The 23,755-nt window shown below is 47.5% G+C and overlaps 1 protein-coding gene and 1 long non-coding RNA gene across 2 annotated transcripts in view; one reads left to right on the plus strand and one right to left on the minus strand.

Moving 5' to 3' along the window:
* The window catches only part of LOC119379419 (rab GDP dissociation inhibitor beta), a 255,048-nt gene extending 242,081 nt beyond the window's left edge, over window positions 1–12,967 (minus strand). Inside the window, exon 1 of the mRNA XM_037648728.2 lies at window positions 12,779–12,967. Coding sequence (XP_037504656.1) covers window positions 12,779–12,823 — 45 coding nt within the window. The 5' untranslated portion in view covers window positions 12,824–12,967. The remainder of the gene's footprint in view (window positions 1–12,778) is intronic.
* LOC125756912 (uncharacterized) overlaps window positions 1–23,755 on the plus strand; it is a 318,174-nt gene that overhangs the window by 290,511 nt on the left and 3,908 nt on the right. The window lies entirely within an intron of this gene.

The raw sequence follows: 23,755 nt of genomic DNA on the forward strand, positions 1-23,755 counted from the left end.
ATTCAATCCCGCGACTTGCAGTTCAGCAGTCATTTCATTCATATTTTTAAGTCTTATTTACCCTCAAGGCCCGTTGGGCATTACATAGGGGGGAGATAATTTTAGTTCAATGAACAATAAAAGCTTCACACAGAAGATAAAATATAGCGGTGCTAATAACACTTGTATAATCATTCTCGCACAAGGAAGCGTACATGCAATCCAGTCACGAATCAGTCGAGCACCATAACCACTAGACCACCGTGGCAAGTGCAAGGAAAACCATCCAAGTGGAAGTTTTAGAGCAGATCAGTGCAGTGACCTCATCCACTGACTGTGTTGTAATTTGTCAGTGAAACCCGACGGAGTAATCGGACATAACTTGAATCTACTTCACACTGCATTGCTGATATACCGAGACATACCCGCCACCCTAGAAACTTCCAAAATCGGGATATTTGCCATGTGTCTGCACCATTGGTCTTGATCTCAAATGGTCACATTAAAGGGGCCCTGAAACACTTTTCGAACATATTCAAAGAATGCTGCAATTCAGAAGTCAAGGCTCCTGTCAACACGCAAGCCAAATACAGCTGAAACTCCATTTACCGAAGTGATGATCACGCTCAAATTATTTCGCTATCCCTTTGCTGCACCTTGCTGCGTTTACGCAACGTTCAAATAAATGGCGATCAAAACAAAAGGAAAGTCTGTATGGAACTGCCTGTACTTGTTGTTGCTTTTCCGCAACACAGTTTCGTGAAACCTGCTGGCTTGTGTTTACATCTGCGCTCATCCCGTGCAATTATTCCCAAAACATCTATGACACACGCAGCTTATGCCCGCGTGCAGTGATACAGGTAAGTTTTGCCAATTATAAATGCATTTCTGAACATGATAAACAATGCAAAAATTCCTTACGACCTGCTACACATGCTCTCGATTTTGTAGATCCCAAAAACATCCATCATCTTGAAATGGTTTGTTCCTGGTGACGGAAAGGTGCTGTGTTGTGCAAATGCAACATGTACCTAGGGTTTGTTCTCAGAAATGGTCAAAAGTCCAGTAATTCTTTCTGATAGTGAAGACAGCGATGTTTCTGGGAGTGAAGACGACCCCGAGTGTAATTGAAAAAATTTATAACTGTGCTAAGGACGAGACACCAGAAACGAAGTGGACAGGACGATCGCAGACTAACAACTCGTTTATTGAAACATACATCACCCTTATGAAACAAACTAAGCGCGTGCGCAATGACATTCATGACCACGTGACAGGTTTCACCACCCCCAAGACTCCTATCTACTACAAAGGAAATCACGCTCTTTTCTGGAAAGATACACGGATGTGTCGCTGACGCACTTATCAGGCCCGTGTCTAGCTATCCGAGATGCCTCCAAGATTTCTCTTGCTCTTTGGCTTCTGGCTCGCCCTATCACCTTGGTGCTACTGAAGATGGGCTTGCACCCCTACGCGCATGCGCCACAATGAAATGGTAGGTGCTTCCCACTCCCGTCTCCTAATGAATTAGCATGCTCCATCAAACGCTTGTTAATACACCTTCCGGTCTGCCCCACATAAACCATTCCACAGGTCAGGGGGAATTCGTAGACCACTTCAGATGTACAGGGTACATACGCACGTCTGTGCTTAACATCCCATCCTCTATTGTTCACTTTGCTCGCGTTGGACATGGCACACAAACGCGATTACTTGCAAGGCGCTGAAAAAACCATATCGACCCCGTATATTCTCGCCACCTTTTTAATGCCGTGCGACACCTTGTGTATGTACGGCATCACTTCAAACTTGCGCCTTTCATTTTTCTCCGATTCTTTTCCTTCATTTACTTCTGCATTTCCGTCAGCTGCCATGGTACGGTGGCAAATGACCCTTAAAAGTGATTCTGCTACAGCCTGAAGCAGCGTCTGCGGGAAACCTGCAATTCGGAGACGACTCACTTGTGTAGAGAAACTATCATTGACATAGTGGTGACATGACTTGGTTAAAGAAGACTTTAAGCACGACACCGCCATGCCCCTCTTCCCAAGCTTTGAGTGGAGGAATCGAAAGGCAATAGGGCCTTGTTCGTGCGTGGCGAGTACGACCAGCACAAGTGTTTGCTGTCCTTAAAAAACAACTTTAAATCTAAGAACTGCAGAGATGCATTGTCAGACAATTGAAAAGTAAAATTCAACTTAGTTGCTGTGGGTTGAATTTTACTTAAGTTGAATTTTACTTTTGAATTGCCTGACAATGCATCTCTGCAGTTCTTAGATTTAAAGTTGTTTTTAAGGACAGCAAACACTTGTGCTGGTCGTACTCGCCACGCACGAACAAGGCCCTATTGCCTTTCGATTCCTCGCACTCGAAGCTTGTGAAGAGGGGCATGGCGGTGTCGTGCTTAAGGTCTTCTTTAACCAAGTCATGTCACCACTATGTCAATGATAGTTTCTCTACACAAGTGAGTCGTCTCCGAATTGCAGGTTTCCCGCAGACGCTGCTTCAGGCTGTAGCAGAATCACTTTTAAGGGTCATTTGCCACCGTACCATGGCAGCTGACGGAAATGCAGAAGTAAATGAAGGAAAAGAATCGGAGAAAAATGAAAGGCGCAAGTTTGAAGTGATGCCGTACATACACAAGGTGTCGCACGGCATTAAAAAGGTGGCGAGAATATACGGGGTCGATATGGTTTTTTCAGCGCCTTGCAAGTAATCGCGTTTGTGTGCCATGTCCAACGCGAGCAAAGTGAACAATAGAGGATGTGATGTTAAGCACAGACGTGCGTATGTACCCTGTAGGAACATTGGAAACCTGCCCGGAGGGCCTTACATCACTATGGAAGAAACTAAGCAGTGGCTGCCACTGGTCCGCAAGCAGCTTCAGGCTCCTTCCGAGAGAGAGCCACCTGGTGCTCACATGCTTTAAAATTTTCTTGGCCTCTACATCGTGGAGAGACTGAAAAGCTTTCAGCTTGTCCTTTCTTTTTGAGCTTTTCTCGAGGTAGTAGAAAATGTCAACTAGCACCTCATCCACATTCAGTGAAAGGCATGCTGAGCCTTTCTGTGCCGCCAGATTGATTAAATGGCAACAGCAACCCATGATGGCAATGTTCTCATGGCTTTCTTTCAGCACAGCAGCCACTCCGTTTTTCGATCCAATCATGACTGGCGCGTTATCACACACCACGCCGATGCAGTTCTGGAGCGGTATCTTTTTGCTCGTTAGCATGTCCACAACAAGTGCGCCGATGTTTCGTCCCGTGGAGTTACCTTGGAGGCCAGGCATCGCGAGCAAGGCAGTGCGAACAGTACTATCACAGAACATCGCCACGATTGGATACAGTTTTGCATCGTTGCCGGCGTCATTGCTCCCGTCTGTGGCGACCGAGAACGGAGCGTGCTGCAAGTGACTTATCACTTCGTCGATAGCTTTGTTGGCCATTTCCTTCACAACTGCCGTAGTCTTCGTACGGGCGCAGGCGTAGTTCTTAGCTTCCTTCGAGTCTGGAAACATTTTTCGAAAGAGGTCTCCAGCGTGATCAGCAGCCGTGAACTGCACGTTGTGTTCAATCAGGAACGCAGTAAATAGGCACTCCGCTCGAGTTGTAGTATCGAGATCCGCTCTGCTGAAGTACCCTCCAAGTTTCCCGTTGGAGTCCACAAGTTTCGCCAAGTCTTTATGTTTCTTTGTATTCACATGTAGCAGAATATCCCGGCAACCAGCATGCGAAATGTTCACATCACAAACTACAAAATGTGTACTGCTCACCTTTACGCGACCTCTTAATAAATGGAAAGTCAGTCGAATAGCCGGGAATAAACACTTGAAAATATTTCTTCTCAGACATTTCGTGAGCTGCTAGGACTCAACCATACGCCACAGCTGCGCAAAAACATGTGCAACGCACCTCCCGCAGCGCGCATGGTAACCAAGGAAGTCGAGCACATTTCCGCTATCCGCGAAGTCAACACACTTTGGCTTTGGCTTTGACTCTGGACATAAGCCAATACAGTGTTGCCTGCATAGCCCCGCAAAAAAAAAAAGGCCAGATTCAGCTGGTGCAGTTGACTGTCTGAAGCAGCGCGTTCAGTTTGCGAACTTTTCGACCCGAAACATGAAAAATAGCAAAAATATAGCTGTCATTACGATACTCGTAAAAATGTGCTGAAAATCGGGCACTTTACGATAAAATCGTACAACTTGGCAGGTATGTCAGTGTACCATCCGTTGTGTGTTTTTCGTGCTGCAGTGTGCCATATTACGTACCAACAAGCCCAACTCGACACCTTAGCGCTATCAACTTCACAGTCTGATGTTACGTGCATGGGCGCAGCGTGCAGCCTCGTGAAAATGAAGCTAGCGCCAGGAATAGGGCACCTAGATGCTTTAAGACGATGGTGTTAGAGCGCAAGTTCGCAGAAAACACGTCTCTGTCGAAACCATAGGTCGGCAAACTCATAAGTCGACTCACTCAGACTGATCAACCCATGAGTCTGAGTCTGAGTGAGTCCTGGCGTGTAATATTTTGGTGAGTTTGAGTCTGAGTGAGTTCGGTTGAGACAAATTTTAGTGAGTCTGAGTCGGAGTGAGTCCGGTTCAGGAAAATTTTGGTGGGTCTGAGTTCGCGCGAGCCCTAAGCACAAAATATATTTCGTGAGCGAGCCTGAGTGAGCTCCAAATTTTTTTTGACGACCTATGACGATAACTACTCAACTTAAGCATTACTACCACTACCATCCTTATGATGGCTCATGTTGATAACACACCAGTGTTCATACACCAGCTCATTCTTTATTGATCATAGGCGTGCCCTGAACCCCCCCCCCCCCTGCAAAAAATTTCAAAGCAAGTCCTTGAACAAAATGTCTCATGCGAGTCATATCTTTAACCTTACTGGACTGCAGTCACTGATAACTTGTACGTGAAGGCACGAGATCAAAATGTGTATCGCAGAGCACCGATTATGCGAGATATTGGCGTTTAAGTGTGCAGTCTCACTCAAACTCCCTCAGACTCAGATCAATCAGTCAGATTGAGTCCGAGCGAGTCCAGTTGAGGAAAATTTTGATGAGTCCGAGTGAGCCCTAAAGGCAAAATATATGCCATGAGTAAGTCTGAGTGAGCTCAAGATTTTTTTGCCGGCCTATGGTCAAAACTACAGGTTTTCCCGCTCACTTTAATCCAAGTGCCAGCTAAAATAATCCGCACGCCACAGAAATAATCTGAGCGCCAAACGATTTAATCCGTGTGCCAAATATTTAATCCTAGCGCCAACATATTTAATCCAAGCGCCACCACAAATAGGCCGCGTGCCAGTGAGTTTAATCCAAGTGCCACCATGTTTATCCAATCGCCAACAACTTTAATTCAAGTGCCAATCTGTTTAATCCATACACAAGAAACAGTAATGCGGGGCGCGAAAACGGCAGTACAAATAAAATACAGTTGCTACAATATGAAATAGAATATTTGGAAAGTAGAAAGCAGCACTAATATTTGTAATGACCACTGTTATTTATGAAAAAAAAATTCTGCCATAGTTTGTTAGAATCGTGTTTGGAGAGCATATACATCGTAAATACAAGTCTGTAGAAGCAATGTTCGGTACGGGCGTTATCATGTTAATGGAAACGAAAGAAAGGGCGTCTGTGCGCTGTCATTACGAATATGTTAAAGGGGTCATGAACCACTTTTCCAAGTAATGATCTAATGGCCTCAGTATCGGAGTGTACTGCCTCCCGAATCGATTGCCACAAAAATTTCTCGAATCCGTCAAGAATCAGCGGAGTTACGGGGGTTTGGCGCACGCTCCCAGCGCTTTCTCTCTTTTCTCGTGCCGACGAGCGCACTGGAAGCTAGACAGGGAGGGATGGCATGGGGGAAAGAAGTTACGCCAGCGCGCGTTATGAAACGCGATCGCTCTCCCGCTGTGATTCGCTTGCGCGAGTGCGGCTACCGTGTACTGAGGAGTGCAGCGCCGGCAAGTGGCGGCACCCCGCGGCAAGAAGCGCATCTGATCCGAACGCCGCTCTCGATTTACGTCGGCTATCGGCCAATAAGCATGCTATGTCTCTTGCGACGTACAGCGGACAGACGCCCCGCCCACCGACGAGAGTGAGAACCGGCCTCTGTTTGAAAAGAGGGTGCCTGGGGAAACGGCAACTTCGCGCTCCGCTTGTGGCCATTACGCGGCGCGCACGACTGTAATATTTGGCAGAGCAGTTCATAGCCGTGTCAGCTTTCCGCAGGATGTGTTTTTTCAATCAGCCCAAGGGGTGCTTCATGACCCCTTTAAAGGGTATTTTGTAGTTGAACGAAATTCAGTGATCGTAATTGGATTTCGGTTTTAGCACCCAATATAGTGCAGCTCCAGGTTTGGTCATGTAATGCGAAGGACCAATAGTCTATGCTCAATTAGAGCAACGGAATGGATCCAAAGTGATGGAAAACCTAGCCGAGGGCGGCAATGGGCCAAGTGGAGCTGTTGAATCAAGAAATTAGCAGACTGCGCAGGGCAAGGCGAAGTGGAGATAATTTGAAGAGGCGTTCGTCCTGCAGTGTACATAAAACATAGAGTGCTGGTTATGATGTTGACACCAGAAGTTACATTTTACAGTCATCTTAGTTCTTAGTCATCTAAGATATGTGCCCGTTGATTTGAATAGTATCAATGGTTGGGCTAGGTCGCACAGTGACATATTCAACGCAGCGCGAGAAAACGAAGACGGAGAAGGCACACGGACGATCGGTTGTCCTTTGTATCTGTAGCTGCGTCAAGCAGCACAGAACGCCTGCGCTCATTTTTTTGTCATACCTTGCGGTGTCACCAGTACTAAATCAGGGCTTCCACTTAGGTAGGCCTTCATGTGTGACTTGTATTTTCGAAAAAAAAAGTTCCTCTATTGGGTTGAAGAAGGGACTGTACGCTGGCAGGTGCTTGATAGAGTGCATTGAGTTAGCCAAAGTTGCCAGCTCTGGTAGAGCGGGAGGAGGTGCGCCATCAAAAATGGACACAGCTTCTGTGTTTGACTCCTCACGTTCTACAAGGGCCGAAATATCACAGAGGAGATCATTGAAAATAGCCCAGTCAACTCTATCCACAGCAGTCTAGTGAATAACGCTATTTGCGGACATACATGCTATAATGTTCAAGTTCACTCATTTTGTCGACGTGGACGTGTGGACAGCTGGTTGCCCTTTGGCTGTCCTGCCGAAGTTCCTGGAACACCATACATTGTAGTTTCTTTCGTCTAAGTAGAACCGGCACACACGTGGTCCATCGGACTGCAGCCACTGGGCGTACAGCTTACACCCGTGCGTGACATCTTCACGATTGCGGTATGAGGGCTTCTGCGTCACCAGCTTCACTGAGTAGCTGTAGTCGTCCAGCAAGCAAGCAACTGTGCTAATACTGATTGTTGCCCCAGGCATTTCCTCCTCCAGGGCCTGCTTTATTAGTCTTAGTGTAAATGTAGAGTTTTCGTCTCCAATTCGTCTTAGAGTACTCAGGACGTCATCTCCAAACTTTTATAGAACCACCACCCCAGTTCGGTCCCTGGCGACAATATAACTTGCCGTTTTGATGATGCGCAGAGAGGTTGGTTTAGGTCGCCACCACGCCTGTAGACGTCCACAATCCTCGACAAGTCGAGCACCAACAGCCTGCTGTTTTTTCGAAGAGATTCGTCTGGATGTTTGAAATGTTGTCCTCGCTTGCATACAGCCGTGACTTCAAGCAAAGCTCGCTTTTCATCTAGAAATGTTCCCCTCTGAAAACACGCATGTTACAAGCGACCGCATTTCAGCAACGTAGCGTCGTCTGTTACATGAATATGCGTATCTCCTTTGGTGCTTTTATACAAAAATTAATTGTACAAAACCTAAATAAATGCATGGTTCTAAATGGTTATTCACTAGGCCGAGCAGACGACTGCGAACTATTTTGCGGTTAATGCCATCTGCTAGCAGACGAAGCCAGATGCGATCAACGGAGTACCCAAATTCTGCCACAGCGATGAAGCATAAGCTGACTCGGGGCTTAGGCCACATGCTCTATGAGAGTATACATTTAGTACCCGAACATGCATAATTAAACCGCACTGCTTTTTGAATTCGAAGATATATGACACCAAAACGCTTGGGCAAAATACCGTAGTACCTTATTTCATAAGCGCTACCAAGCATTCGCAAAAAATAAATATTCCTCTCGCTTCATGTTTACCTTGTTCCGACATTTAGACTATATATATACTGGGAAATTTTCCGTTTCTTGTGTATGGATTAGACTGACTGGCACTTGGATTAAAGTTGTTGGCGATTGGACTAAACATGGTGGCACTTGGATTAAACTCACTGGCACGCGGCCTATTTGTGGTGGCGCTTGGATTAAATATGTTGGCACTAGGATTAAATGTTTGGCACATGGATTAAATGGCTTGGCGCTCAGATTATTTCTGTGGCGTGCGGATTATTTTAGCTGGCACTTGGATTAAAGTGAGCGGGAAAACCTGTAGAAGGAAATCGCCGCTTTTCTTACTCAGTTATTTCAGGAAAAAATTTCGTTAAAGGGACATTAAAGGCAAATAACAATTGATGACAGAGTGAAAGCTCAATGTATGACATCTGAAACGGCAATATCAACAGCAGTGCCCTACTTACCGAGAAATTAAGCTAAATGTACCACACGATGAGCGCCACGAGCGGCACATTTTCAAAATGATCCCGCTGACGTATGAAAGTCTGCCTACAATTAATGACTAGTAATCAAACTAGCAGCAATAAAAAAAGAACATTCCATGCATCATGAAACGTAATGATATGCTGTTTGCTCGTTTCTGTTTGATTCATGGAAAAAAAGGACCTCTTTGGCGTTGCCATGGGGAACAGCGAGAGTGGTTGAAAGGTTCCGTTTTTGCTGAACTGCGCTTCGCCCGGCGCCCTGCTTCGCTCACGCGGTCGCGTCTCAGTGATAGTTTCAGTATCGCGTACTGCCGTGTGTGTTTTGCGCGCTCGTGAAAGTCTGTCTGACAGAAAGTTCGACAAAATGCCGCATGCATGTGATGTTGCCGGATGCCCGAATGGTGGACGCCGCCAGTGCACAACACCCCGCAGTAAAGGCGGGCAACATTGGGCACGGCAACAGTGACGTGAAAAAGACCGCTTTCAGGCGGGTGATTTGAAGTGCACTAACGCGATGCGGACCACTAAAACGTGATTTTATTTCAAAATAATCACTTCCTTGGCACAAATGTAGCACTACGAGGTTTCTGGACCGCTATTTCAACAATCAACGTCGACTTAATATTTGCCTTTAGTGTCCCTTTAAATAAGGTTTGGTGGCTAAGTTAGTTCATTAATTCGTGTTGGCAACAACACTGTGCCCTATGGGTATTTGCCAGGGAATAGAAATTTCTTAAGTCAGATTGTTAGACATAGCTGCCCTCAACTGACCTGAACTCGAGGTAGCGTGTTTCGTCAGACTGAGCTTTAGCTGTACATACAGCACTTTTTGAACATACAGAATGCTGCCGTTCAGAAGTCAAAGCTCCTGTGAACATGCAAGCCAAATACATACAGCACTGCATGCAATTTCATTTCAAAAACAACCAAAAGCAGCTTGCAATCCTCTCGGCAAACTGCGCAGTATAAGAGCCAGTGGCTGATTTCATGATTCCAACAACATCCGGGATAAAATTCATATTCATTGCTTTGAGTTCAATAATATAAATTTCTCTCTAGAAAACACCAACAAAGTAACTCTTCTTAATACCAGCCATTCCAGTTCACGTTAAAGCAGCACGTGGTGTACTATGCCAGTGCCATTGCAAAGACTACATGCTTGGGTGGGTTATCAGTCTCGAACTGAACCCATTACGATAGTACTTACAAATTCATATCGTCGTTTCCAAAATCAATGGTACACTGGTCAGTGCATTTGTCTATTGTACATGCCTTGCAAGCTAGACATCTCTCAATGCTTAGCGCTAGCTGAAACCACTATCTGTGTTTGGCTGCTATGCATTGGTCAAAGGATGCATGACAAAACCGGGGAGTACTAGGTACTCACAGAGCTTGGCCGCACTTTAGCACAACAGTGGCATTTCAATTTAAAGGGAACCACCCAGAGGTTGAAATTCAGTTGTGGTGTTGCAGGTGTGCACGAGTTTTGAACAAACACGTAGCCACGAGAATAACAGCGGAGTCACACACGCTTCATAATCCCAAAAAGGCTCTCCTTCTAAGCCTTCTCTATCCTCCTCGAGTGACGTGCACCTTTTTTTGTGGATGACATGACAAGACGCAAAAAGCTGACGTCACGGCCAACACTCGGGAATCCTTTCCCAAAGGCCCAGAGAGGAGAAGGGATTGTTTCTTGGAATTTTTGGTGTGCCTGAGGCTCTTTTGGCATTATTGATCGGGAGCCCTAGCGCTGCCAATCACTAGCTTCCTCAGTAGCTCACTTGGTAGAGAGAGTGACCCGGAAAGGCATTGGTCCCAGGTTCGATCCCCAGAGCAGGGTAAATTTTTTGGCAAGTAAGAAGCTTTTTCTCTGAAAAATCCCGATGGATTTCCTTGTGGCTTCGTGCTACAAATGGGCGACTGTCAATTGGTGGTAGTCTTAATCCTTGTCAATTATCAAACATTGGACAATGGTTGAATATTCTGCATGAGCCCCATTTTCAGTGAAAATAGTGGCATAGGCAATGGATAGGTGCAGAGTAGGTTTGAGAACCGGGCAAGTTGGTAAGGATCCACAGCTAGTATAAGCGAAACAGCACAGAATGAATGAGGGCTAAGAAAGAGTGGACACAACGCAAACACTGACTTTCAACTGAAAATTTTATTGAAAGAACACCTTAAAATACTACTATCTGTGCATGCTCTTGCCAAGCACAAAAAGCTCATGACGACACTCTTGGTTAGAGACAAGGAAACTGATATTAACACTGGGCTGTCAACGATTACAATTGTCTTAAAAGGAAATTTCCTTATCCTGGAAGGCGACTGAGCACTGACTAACGCAGCTATGGCCTGCCTTCTCTATGCTTCAAAAATTTTTCACGTGCCAAATGGTTCTGGTGGCAGAAAGGAATCTTTGTTCCAAGAAAATTCTGCGGTGCACCCACAATCGCGGCAATACACTGCCAAGTGCCTTTTCAACCCTCAGGTCTGCAATAACCAAGTCGTGTGACCATAAGATGGCAGTGTGTTAAATCACAGATTTTGAGGCTTAAAGAAAAAATATGTCCGGACAGTGTGGTATTGTTGGCCTGTGAGAAGCTTATGCGAGAGTTGAAGGGTAAAAATGCAGCACCAGAGAGGGAAAAGTAGAGAAAAAATTTGCTGTTTTACCATACGTTCACCAAATCGCATAGGCTAAAAAAAGGTGGCATTGCGTCATGGCACTGCTGTGGTTTTTACAGCTAAGAATAAAGTAGGCAATGTCTGCAGCGGTGAGAAAACATGCAGAAAAAGGCCCTATGGTCAAACATCCATGTACTATTAAGCATACTAATGTATTTGTGTCATGTGCCATTAATGTTGTGTACAGCATCTCCCTCACGTGTGGAAGTATCTACATAGGAGAACCGAGGCGATGTGTAAACACGTGCCCCAGGGAGCATCAAAATGCCCCGAGAGACAATGTTTGCAGCCAAGGTTGCAGATGCGGCACAGAATTTTCTCGCACAAAGATTCTTTTCCGCCACCACGATCCCTTGATGTGTGAAACTATTTTGAGGCACACAGAAGGCACATTGCAACTGTGTTGGTCAACACTCAATCGCTCTCCAGGATAAGAAAATTTCCTTTTTGGACTACTGTAATCATTGACAACCCCCCAGTGTTAATATCAGTTTCCTCGTCTCTAACCATGGTGTCGTTACGAGTTGTTTTTTGTGCTTTGTAAGAGCATGCGCGGATAATCGTATTTTAAGGCGTTCTTTCAGTAAAATTTTCAGTTGAAAGTCAGCGCTCGTGTTGTGTTCACTCTTAGTCCTCGTTCGTTTTGCGCTGTTCATACCCGCGACGGATTGCTGCAGTGCTCAAGAAAGATTCCTAAACACGTGCCTAATTCAAATGCCGTACACATCTGTTGACGCTGGATGCAAATTTTCCATGCACTGCAGGGCCCGACTGGTCCAGAGTTCGCATGCCGCTGACAGCCCTTTTAGTTGCCTGCAAAGTTCCCGTCAAGCTTCCGTTTTTTCGGTGAGCCAAGGGGGCAAACCACACACTTATGCAGCCGACTCCAAGCGAGCCGACTCCACTACAATGATCACTCTCAAGCAAAGAGCAATGTGTCCCAGAAACGAGAGTGCGTCCATAGTACACAAGGTGCACGAGAACTGTCAGCTTTGCAAAGCGGCCAGCGGCGAGAGGCCCTGTGTGGCCGACTCGATCACTTTGGAGGAAGCCGCTCCAACCAATAATGGCTACCCAGCCTCCAAGCAGCTGTCAAACAGTCCGTCGACGATCGCGCTAGGCCTACGCGTTCGCAGCTGCCAGAGAAGCCGGCACACCTGAGAAATGTCGGTCAAGCTACGTGGAGACACTGCACATCGAAAGGCGCTCTCGTGTTCTAGGTGTAGCCTGTCAAACAAGCGCCTCTTCGAGTCTACTTGAACGGAATTACACGACAGACATACGGGCAGCATTTCGAGCTAACCGCACGGCCCCGTGGTCAGCGGCTAGGTTTGCAAAGGGGTGTAGCAAGTTGCCTAAGCCTAACGAGGGGAGCCGGCACCTCGGGAAGCAGGAAAACACGCCACCGATTGAGCATTGCACGGAGCTCACCTTAAGGCCAGTGCCTAGCACAATGGCGTCGTACTCTTCATCCATGCTTACAACAAGGGCCGCACGCTGCACGAAAAACGAACACTGGGCACACGCTCAACGACGGCTGTTCCTCCTCGGACGACGACGACGGACGGAGGCGTTGAGCCTTGAGGAGGGCGCTCGTAGCACCTGACGTTCATGTCGTTCATCCGCGCGCGTCACGAAAGTAGTCCGCGCATACGCTTTTCGTTTCACTTGCCACGGGAGGTTTCTAAAGGCTCAAACATTGTAAACGCGTACTATTTTTGTCACCTGACACAGAGAAAAATCCCAGCCAACAAATTTTGCAGCTGTTGTAGTTTTGTATTGTATCGTAGTAATGCAAAACAAAACTATCGACTATCGATAGTATAGTTTATCTCTCTTTTTTATTTTTAATCCGAGAGTGCAATCGATAGTACCGTTGGTAGTATCAGGGTGGTATATGGTATTATCAGAGAACACCCATACACTTATGTATTATTGCCGACATTCAATAGTGCTGTTCGTCACTTCCGGAATGCGCCACCGACATGCCTGGGTTATGATCGCGCTACGACCCACCACCCATAGGCTGGACCCCGAGCATGACTACCTGGGCAAGTGCCTCAGAACCAAGTTGCATTAACGTGCAGAACGCGCCCCAGGTGAAAATGTGTAACTGGGAATCGAACTGGTATTAACTGGAATCAAATGGTCCCAGTTGGGAAACAACTGGTCCCAGTTGATTCCAGTTGCAACTGGTTCCACTTAGCAGCTGGTCCCAGTTACAACTCAACTGGTCCCAGTTGATTCCAGTTGCAACTGGTTCCAGTTAGCATCTGGTCCCAGTTACAACTCAAGTGGCCACCAACAGGAACCATGGGCAGTTGAACTGGAAGCAGCTGGTCCCAGTTGGAAACCATAACCAGTTAAATTGGAAGCAAGTGGTTCCAGTTGTGCCCTAACTGGAAGTGCGACCAGTTGTCCTAGTTGTGCGATTCTTCAAAGTGAAAGAAGAAACTTAAGCGCATGGGTTTTATCCAAGAGCTTTTTGTGTCCTACTCACAGAAGGGTTCCGGATCACTGGTCTAATAGCGCTCGTACTTGGTATGAAAACCGCGAAGGCAGTCTGTCAACATGGCGCGACTTTCAACAGCAGATGATTGACACCTTCGCCAATGTCGATCGACGGGACCGCGCCCAGCAACTACTAGAGTTACGGGTTCAAAAACCCAATGAAACAGTCGCGATGTTCGCCGAGGACATGGCCCGTCTCTTTCGTAGAGCTGACCCACATATGACCGACGATAAGAAGTTGCGCTACCTCATGCGCGGCGTAAAAGAGCAGTTGTTCGCCGGACTTCTGCGCAACCCGCCAAGCACCGTGGCGGACTTTATCAAGGAGGCTACGGCTATCGAGCGGGCACTTCACCAACGATGCCGACAGTACGACCGCTTATCCAGCAGCGCCCAACTTCATGCCGCCACCATGACGCTTGACAATCACAGCTCCTTGCGTGACTTGATCAGAGAGATTGTTCGCGAGGAGCTGCAGAAGTTGCGGACTCCGGTAACGGAAACGCCCATAGCGTCTGTCGTTGAAGTCGTCCGCGACGAAATCCGCCAAGCATTCTCCACGGCTGATACTCCTCAAGATCAGCGTCCCATGAGCTACGCCGCCGCCCTTCGACGCCCACCACCCGTTCCACCACCGTACCGCCAGCCATCTGCCGCCATTCCTTGGCCACCGCCGCAGGAGGACACATCGAGGCGACCTGCCGTCCTGCCGCCATACGACCAGCCATCCGCTCGTATGCCATGGCCTTCGCCACAAGAGGAGCCGTTGCGACGTCCACAGCTTCGCAAAACAGACGCCTGGCGCACCGTAGATAGGCGTCCACTCTGTTTTAACTGCGGAGGAGTGGGCCATATTTCCCGTCATTGCTGGCACCGCGTCGATTCGTTTCGCCCTCTTAGGCCTTGGTCTGACAGTCGAGGCGCCAACGACGACTACGTATCGCGCCGCGACGACACTGGTTCTCAAGGACCTCCAGCGCCTCGACCCCATTTTGACGACCGCCGTACCAATGACGACGAGAGCATGCCTGGTTACCAGCCGGGTTTCGGACATCGACCACGCTCTCCGTCTCCTGCCCACTCGCCTTCATCGCACCGCCGCACTTTTGCTGACGTCCGAGGAAGGAGGTCACCCAGCCCACGCCGGGGAAACTGAAGGCGGCGACCTCCGGGGGTAAGGTTGCAGGCCGTCAAGACGACGAAAAAAAGCCCCCATTACTCTCACCACAGGACGCCGTAAAGCCGACACGACGTAACACCGACGAAACTGTGACCGCAGACCTTGCCGTTCTCGTGGACGGACAACAAGTGACCGCCTTAGTTGATACCGGTGCCGACTTTTCTATAATAAGTGAAGACCTCGCCGTACGCCTCAAGAAAGTAAAGACGCCGTGGACGGGACCTCACCTAAGGACCGCAGGAGGCCAATTACTGATGCCTATCGGAAGGTGTACAGCGAGAATCAACATCGGTGGTGGTTCTTTCGTGGCGACGTTCGTTGTCCTCGCCTCATGTTGCAAAGACCTAATTATTGGGATGGATTTCTTGAGAGAATATGGCGCCGTCATCAACATCCCGGACAGTTTAATAACGTTCCGCAATAGCCCTGGTTTAGCCGATTGTTCTGGGGCGACACATCAACCTCTGCGTCTAACTGATGATGATGTGGTCGTCCCGCCACGGTCATGCACTCTTGTTTCGGTGGCAGGGGACGCACCGTTCGACGGCGAAGGCATCGCCGACCAAATCAGCTCGCTGCTCTTTAGCCATGGCATTTCAGTTGCACGAAGTATTGTCATTGTTACTGCTGGACGCACAAACTTGCTCCTCACCAACTTTAGTGCTGAGCGCCGGCACCTTCCAAAGGGCACAGCCGTCGCTTACTTTGACAATATTGTAGAAGTCCAAGGCTGTTTATCGATACTGGACGAAGCGCCTAAACAAGAATCAGCACCCGTTCTTGACATTGGTACTACCCTGCCAAAGGACGAACGAAAGAGACTTCTTGAGTTGCTAGCCGAATTCCAGGACTGCTTTTCATCGACATCACGAGTTGGTCGTACGCCGCTAACCATGCATCGAATAATTACCGAAGACACGGCGAGACCTATTCACCAGAATCCCTATCGTGTGGCTCTCAAGGAACGCGAAGTGATACAGCAACAAGTAGCGAAAATGCTTGAAGATGACGTGATTCAGCCATCACAGAGCCCATGGGCATCACCTGTAGTCCTAGTCAAGAAAAAGGACGGCACCCTGCGATTTTGCGTGGACTACAGGAAGCTGAATCAGGTGACCAAGAAAGATGTGTACCCGCTTCCACGTATCGATGACTCGCTTGACAGACTTCGACACGCTCGCTACTTTTCTTCAATGGACTTGAGGAGCGGATATTGGCAAATCGAGGTAGATCCAAGAGACCGGGAGAAAACCGCTTTTGTTACACCAGATGGTTTATACGAATTTAAAGTCTTGCCCTTCGGTTTGTGTTCAGCGCCCGCTACTTTTCAAAGGCTCATGGATACCGTCCTTTCGGGGTTGAAGTGGAAAACCTGCTTGGTTTATCTTGACGACGTCATAGTCTTTTCCGCAACTTTTGACGAGCACCTCAAAAGGCTGGAAGTTGTTTTACGAGCCATAAGGTCCGCGGGTCTCACGTTGAAGCCAGAGAAATGTCACTTCTGTTTTGAAGAGCTACAATTTCTTGGCCATGTCGTCAGCCACGCAGGCGTTCGGCCCGATCCCGAGAAAATTGCCGCCGTTGCACAGTTCCCGGTACCGTCCGATAAGAAGGCTGTCAGACGCTTTCTGGGCCTCTGTGCCTATTATCGACGGTTTATTGCGGACTTCGCACGCATTGCGTCACCTTTAACTCGGCTCACGAGGGACGACGTCGCCTTTCAGTGGAATGACGAACAGGAAGCTGCGTTTAATGATCTGCGCCAACGTCTTCAAACACCCCCAGTGCTTGCCCACTTCGACGAGGAAGCCCCCACGATGCTTCACACTGACGCTAGCAATGTGGGTCTGGGAGCTGTGCTAGTGCAGCGGCAAGAGGACACGGAAAGAGTCATCGCCTACGCAAGCAGAACGCTAACACGCGCAGAGGCTAATTATTCAACAACAGAGAAAGAATGCCTCGCCGTGGTATGGGCAGTCATGAAATTTCGCCCGTATTTGTATGGCCGCCCCTTCAAAGTTATTAGCGACCATCATTCACTTTGTTGGTTGACTAATCTTAAAGATCCCACCGGCCGATTAGCGCGTTGGAGTCTGAGGCTGCAAGAATTTGATATGACGGTCGTACACAAGTCGGGGAAGCGACATATGGACGCCTGCCTGTCTCGATCACCAATACAGTCTGCTTCTCTACCCGATGAGGATGAAACTGCATTCCTTGGTGTCCTCGACACGTCGACGATCGCCCAACAACAACGTGACGACCCTGAGTTGCTTGGTTTAATTAATTACTTAGAGGGACAATCTCAGAGTGCACCCAGAGTTTTTGCACGAGTATTGCCGTCGTTCTGTTTACGGAACAGCGTCCTTTACAAAAGAAACTTCTCGTCAATTGGACCTCCCTATTTGCTCGTCATTCCTGCAACCCTTCGTACTGAAGTGCTTCAAGCATGTCACAACGAGGTGACTTCTGGTCACTTAGGCTACACGCGCACATTGGCAAGAGTTCGGCAAGGATACTACTGGCCAAGGCTTACCACAGCCGTGAAGCACCACATTCGTACTTGCCTCGACTGCCAGCGACGCAAGTCGCCTCCGACGAAACCAGCCGGCCTGCTGCAACCTGTCCAAGTCCCACGAACACCATTTGCCCAGATCGGAATGGATATTTTGGGTCCACTTCCTACTTCTACTGCAGGGAACCGCTGGGTTATCGTCGCAACGGATTATCTGACCCGGTACGCCGAAACAAAGGCAATCCAAAGAAGCACAGCGGCAGAAGTCGCGAGATTTTTCATAGAGAATGTTGTACTGCGACATGGTGCCCCAGCCGTCGTGATTACGGACCGCGGAACCGCATTTACGGCAGCTCTGTTAGACCATGTCTTGCTGTTAAGTGGCACGATTCATCGTAAGACAACTGCCTACCACCCGCAAACTAACGGATTAACAGAGCGCTTAAACAAGACTATTGAAGACATGCTTTCGATGTACGTGGATGCCCAACATAAAAATTGGGACGAAATCTTACCCTATATCACGTTCGCGTACAATACAGCTAAACAAGAAACGACTCGCATGACTCCATTCAGCCTCGTTCACGGACGGGAGGTACGGACGATGTTGGATGCGATGTTACTACACGAATGGGGCGACATTGACACGGACGCCGACGTGTTTACTGAACGGGCGGAAGAAGCTAGGCAGCTCGCACGATTACGGATCCGCCAGCAACAAGACTACGATGCAGGCCGCTATAATGCCGACCGAAGAATAGTAACCTACGCAACCGGCGACCGAGTGTGGGTTTGGACGCCCATACGGAAACGTGGACTGTCTGAGAAACTATTAAGGCGATACTTCGGCCCATATCGTGTATCGCGACAGCTGAGTGACGTAACCTACGAGGTCGTCCCCGACAGTCCCTATTGCACAAGGCGTCGCCAGCACCGGCCTGAACTTGTGCATGTGGTACGCATGAAACCGTATGTCACCGACTGACTGTGCACTTCCATACAACGGTGGTTCTGGTTTAGCATCGGGGCGATGCTCTGTTAAGGAGAGGCAAGTGACACGTGTATAAACATAAACGACGATGACGATGGCGAGGTTTCACAGACTCCGGCTAGTGGGACAGTCGCTTTCGGTGTGAAAGACGAGGAAGACGTTTTTCTGTTCAGCTGATTTGAACACGCTGCTTCTCTGTCGCAAGTTGTCCTTCTTGTTTGTTCGCGTTGCACCGCGACAATATTATAAGCAGGGCCGTACCCAGGAATTTTTTTCGGGGGGTGTTTGTATGTAGAATGGCTAACTTTGGCAACTGGTGGTCGCTGTATGGGCGTGCAAGTAATTTAGTGTCACCCGAAAAGTTAAAGCATCCAAAAATTTTGGGGGGTGTCAGAACCCCCTCAACCCCCCTTAGTTACGGCTCTGATTCTAATGGGCTGCTATTAAAACAGAGGACAATGGAAGAATAAGAAAATAGCATCTCATGGTTTGCGAAGGAATGATCTTTTCTTGTTCAGACGACATCCTCTTCGCGTTGTTTAAACCCCATTACATTAATAGTACTACCTGAGCTGATATATGTTTTTTTTTAAATCGTATAGATGGATGGATGGATGCTATGAGCGTCCCCTTTATAACGGGGCGGTGACATGTCTGCCACCATGCTCGAAGAAAAAAGAAAAAAAACTTCCTTGTTTCATGCTGGCCTGATACCTTATCTGCATTGATTAAATCTATGTTATACCGGTGGTCATTAAGGGTAACTGACTGGATTCCAAGAGATGGCAAACGCGTGAGGGGGAGACAAAAAATTAGGTGGGTAGATGAGATTAAGAAGTTTGCAGGTATAACGTGGCAGCAGAAAGCACAGGACCGAGTTGATTGGCGGAACATGGGAGAGGCCTTTGCCCTGCAGTGGGCGTAGACTGGCTGATGATGATGATGATTATACCAAAAAAATTATAAATTCACGGTCTATCTCTCTGCCACTTAAGGCAGAATGACCTTATTTTTTTCCCCATTATTTATTTTTGTACTTTATCTCTACTTTTCTGCCACGAATACTCTAACCGTCTCTTGCTTATTTCTATCGCGGACGTGTTCAGCTTTCCATTGTTGTCCCTAAAAGCCAAGGCTTCATGTAGACTCGTGCCCACACGTATACCTGGGTGAATATCGCCACATTCAATCAGTACATGTTCCATCGTTTCCTTAGTTCCCCCGCAGCATGTACATTGTTCTTCTTCGTTACTGAATCTCGCTTTATAACTACGCGTTCTAAGGCAGCCCGACCTTGCTTCAAACAGTAAAGCGCTTCCCCTTGAATTGTCATAAAACCTTTCCCTCCTTACTTCGTTTTTTTCCCTTTCGGTAGTTACTCAGAGCCGGCTTCTTTTCCATCGCTGTCATCCAATAAGTCCTCTCCGCCCCTCTGACCTTCCGCATCGCCCGCACTGCTAGCCGTATATTTACTGGTGAGCCTCCTAGTACTTTTTCTCCACTGCGTGTCAACGCTTTTTTTATACAAATACCTGAAAACTTTCTCTGCCCATCTACTCTTCTTCACTTTCCTCAGCCTCTCTTCGAATCTCATTTTGCTCTGAGCTTTTTTCTTCGTTCAGCGAACTGGGAGCGCGGAAAATACACAAAGGACGAAGCGAGTGGTTCGTCTTATGTGGTTCCTCGCTTCGTCCTTTGTGTATTTTCCGCGCTCCCAGTTCGCTGAACGAAGAAAATGAATTACCAACTGGCCCACCTTTCGATCCTCCTGCTCTGAGCTTCCCTCACTTCAAAGCCTGTCCATCCCATATCACCCTTTACAGCCTCGTTTGTCGTCTTCCCGTGAGCGCCCAACGCGAGGCGGCCCACCGTCCTTTGATTTACATCCATTCCTGATTGTACCTCTGACTTCATCCCAGTTGAAAAAAACAATTGGAACCATTTGGAAATATCAATGGGTCCAATGGTATCCCAACAGGACCATTTGGAATTTCCAAAAAGGTTCAAGAGGATACACTCACTCCCAATTGGGCCAAATGGGATCTCTAACCGGACCATTTGGAACAACTGAAATGACCAAATGGTTCAAGTGATAGCTCACTTGAACCATTTGGAAGCTCCAAATGTGCCAAATGGAATCCCCAATAGGGCCATTTGGATCAACTGGCATTGCCAAATGGAAACACTCGTTTTCAGTTGGGCCAGGCGGTTCCATTGGAAATTTGCGTGCACAATTCGATCAAGGAATTTGAGTAATCAAGTGCTTCGACTTCGTTTACTTGCGAAGTGTTGAAATAAGCGCTTAATTAGCACCAATTGGTTGCATTAATTCAAACGGCGTGAAGATGCACATTTTACAGCCGTGATATATAGCCCGTATGAATGTATTGCAAAAAATATCGTTGGAACAAAACGAACCTTTATTCGACGTTTCCCCTAGATCGGCGCACGACCGACACAAAATCCATACTGAGCCGTTGCACAACCTAGCTAATGTTTAAAGCATAACGGTTACTTCCCTACGAGAAGAGGGATTTTTTGATCAACATTCGTCATTATCTGCCACGATCGGAGCGCAGTGAACTTTGCGCCGCCTCGACAAACGCCGCATAAGCATAAAGCCCCAACCGCATGCACGCGATTTTCGAGCGACGGCGACGAGCGACAGCGACAAACGGGCTCCGTCGCGATGTCGCGTCGCGACGGGAGCACCCGCAGACCCGCATGTTCGCGAGGCACGAGACTAAAAAGCCACCTAAACATCGCCCAATATTAGCGGTGTAAGCATTTTTTATGTTGGCTACCTTGTGCTGCCGAGCAAAACTAGCGCCGTGGTGTACCCAGAAATTCCCTAGTCAAGTTGACGAGAGCAACGAGAGGCCGAGTTGAAACTTGAAGTTACTTGATGGCGTGTCTTCTTTAAAGATTTTGTGTATCTGTGTCATGCTTCGTTGTGTTACCTCGCGAGTGTTCGCTTAGAAGTGACTGAGATTGCTAAGACTATCACCAGCCTCAATTACGACGTCATCGACTCTGCTGTCGGTTTGGATGAAGCGCGAAAGAAAAGGCACACATACAACCACACATACTGCGCTACGTGTGGGTACCCAAGCAACGCTGGCCGACTGCCGACGTTTGGCTGATCACTGGCAAATAGCCGGCAGCCGACTTCACTGGCCACCAGACATCCGAAAAGGGTCGGCCGGAGGTGCGCTGCCAGCTACGTCGGCACTAGATCGGCTGCACGATTCGCGCCACCGTCGGTGGCCGAGTGAACGCCGAGCGCGCCAAACGCTTGTCGGCACTTGGTCGGCTGCACGATTCGCACCACCGTTGGTGGCCGAGTGAACGCCGAGCGCGCCAAACGCTTGTCGGGGCGACAAGTCGGCAACACGTCGTGCCGGCCTTGGTTGCCGGCAGAGGATTCGAACAGCGTGTATTATTTTAGGGTAGCATAAAATACACTGCAGGAAGTGTAAACAACTCCTACAGTGTGATTTTTTAAACATTACAAAAATCACCTGTGACACACAACATACTTGTGGTCCTTGAGCTGATTACACCAAGTGGTAGAGATTATCTGTGCGAACAATCCAAATACATTATTGACTAAACAAAAATAATAGCGAGCCATTACATTCGTGCATGGTTTCTCCAGGCGTGCTCCAGGCGTGCTTTTAAAGATTTTTTCGAGACCATCATTCGCCAAGTGTGCGACAGTATTTATATACATGGGCGTTAAACTAGGCTTTTGTCGTTGTTCGATGCTTAAAACTGATTCTTACAAAAATAAACGTGACTGAAGCAACAGTGAACTTCTGCCTAAATTTTGATGGCATAAATATTAAATCGTAAGATTTCATTCCAATTATTGCAAACTCAGTGGCTACAGTTAGTCAGTTGCAGTAGGTAAGTCAGTGTAATTTTAAGGTCATTAATGAACTTTATTTAGATAGGCGATTATTTATTTTGCTTTTTCATGCAAGTAATTTCACCCGCTTGCATTAAACCGAGCTCACATAATACATTTATGTCATTTCTGAACTAAAACGGCCATTAAAAACCATTCTGTATAATCTAAAAGAAGCATCGTCTGTATACAGACAACATGAAGCATGAAAATTTTTGCGTGCTGCCCGAGCAGCGCTGCACACCCAAACAGTCTGTGGATAGAGAGACGCAGTGTTTAGTTCTAACAGCTAGTCCTTTATTATGTAATTTGCGCAATGTAATGAGTAAAAGTTCTTATCTTTCGCTGACGGATAAGTCAGGCAAGCGGAAATACCATATATGCTATGTGAAAAAAACTCATCAAAAGGCGTGGCCGCAATGTAAGATTTTAGTACCAATACACGAACAAGAAATATTCTTTCAAGTTTGTTAGAACGAACACATAGCAATGGCAATCCACTGAAGACTCGTGCTGTGAAAAATAAAACGCAGGAGGCGGAAAAGTGCGGGAAAGAAGAGGGTCAGAAGGGACCGCGCTGCTCTACAGTATAGAGCGTGGAGTGAAAAGCACATTTAAAAAAAGTAGCAAAAAAACATGCGCTACGGCGGCCTGCGCCCCGGCAGGTCCCGGTGGGGAGAGGGAAACTTCTTTTTTTCCGCTGTTCTGCGGTTTTCTTTCTCAGCGTGGAGCCGCCTCCTCTTTCGAAGAAGCCGCACATCTGCAGGCCCGCCGTCAGTGCCCAGCAGTGCTTTTTGCCGCCAAGATAAGAAAATGGGACACGTCCGAAACAGCACCGCTAAAGACTTGCGTTTGTCAAAATTTACGCGTGTACGTCTAGGTAGCAACAAATTTTCAATTAAGTTAAAGCGAATTTATCTTTTTTTTTTATTGTGCAATGTAGTTACACCTTTACCTCCCACAGATAATAAGCTCTGCCTGAAACCAGGGAACTATACAGTTACGATGGGTATATTCCCCGATATGCCTATTTGAAAAGTTTCTGTTATCCCATCACTTTGTCAGAGGTCGCCTTGTATATGTTTGTGACATTCATCTTTTTGCACAGCATTTCAAATAAAAATGAACCCTTGTTTTCAATAAAAGACAAAGCAGGTACACCGTAACCTACATTATAAAGAAGTTAAAATACTGCACAATTAGGATATCACTGCCTCAAGATATGAAACAATGCCAGTCAGAAGTCGCATTGTGGTCGTTTTATACGTCTTGAAAATACTAAACAAAAAGATAAGCGAGCG

Source organism: Rhipicephalus sanguineus, chromosome 1 (genome assembly GCF_013339695.2).
Source record: "Rhipicephalus sanguineus isolate Rsan-2018 chromosome 1, BIME_Rsan_1.4, whole genome shotgun sequence".
NCBI classification, from domain to species: Eukaryota; Metazoa; Arthropoda; class Arachnida; order Ixodida; family Ixodidae; genus Rhipicephalus; species Rhipicephalus sanguineus.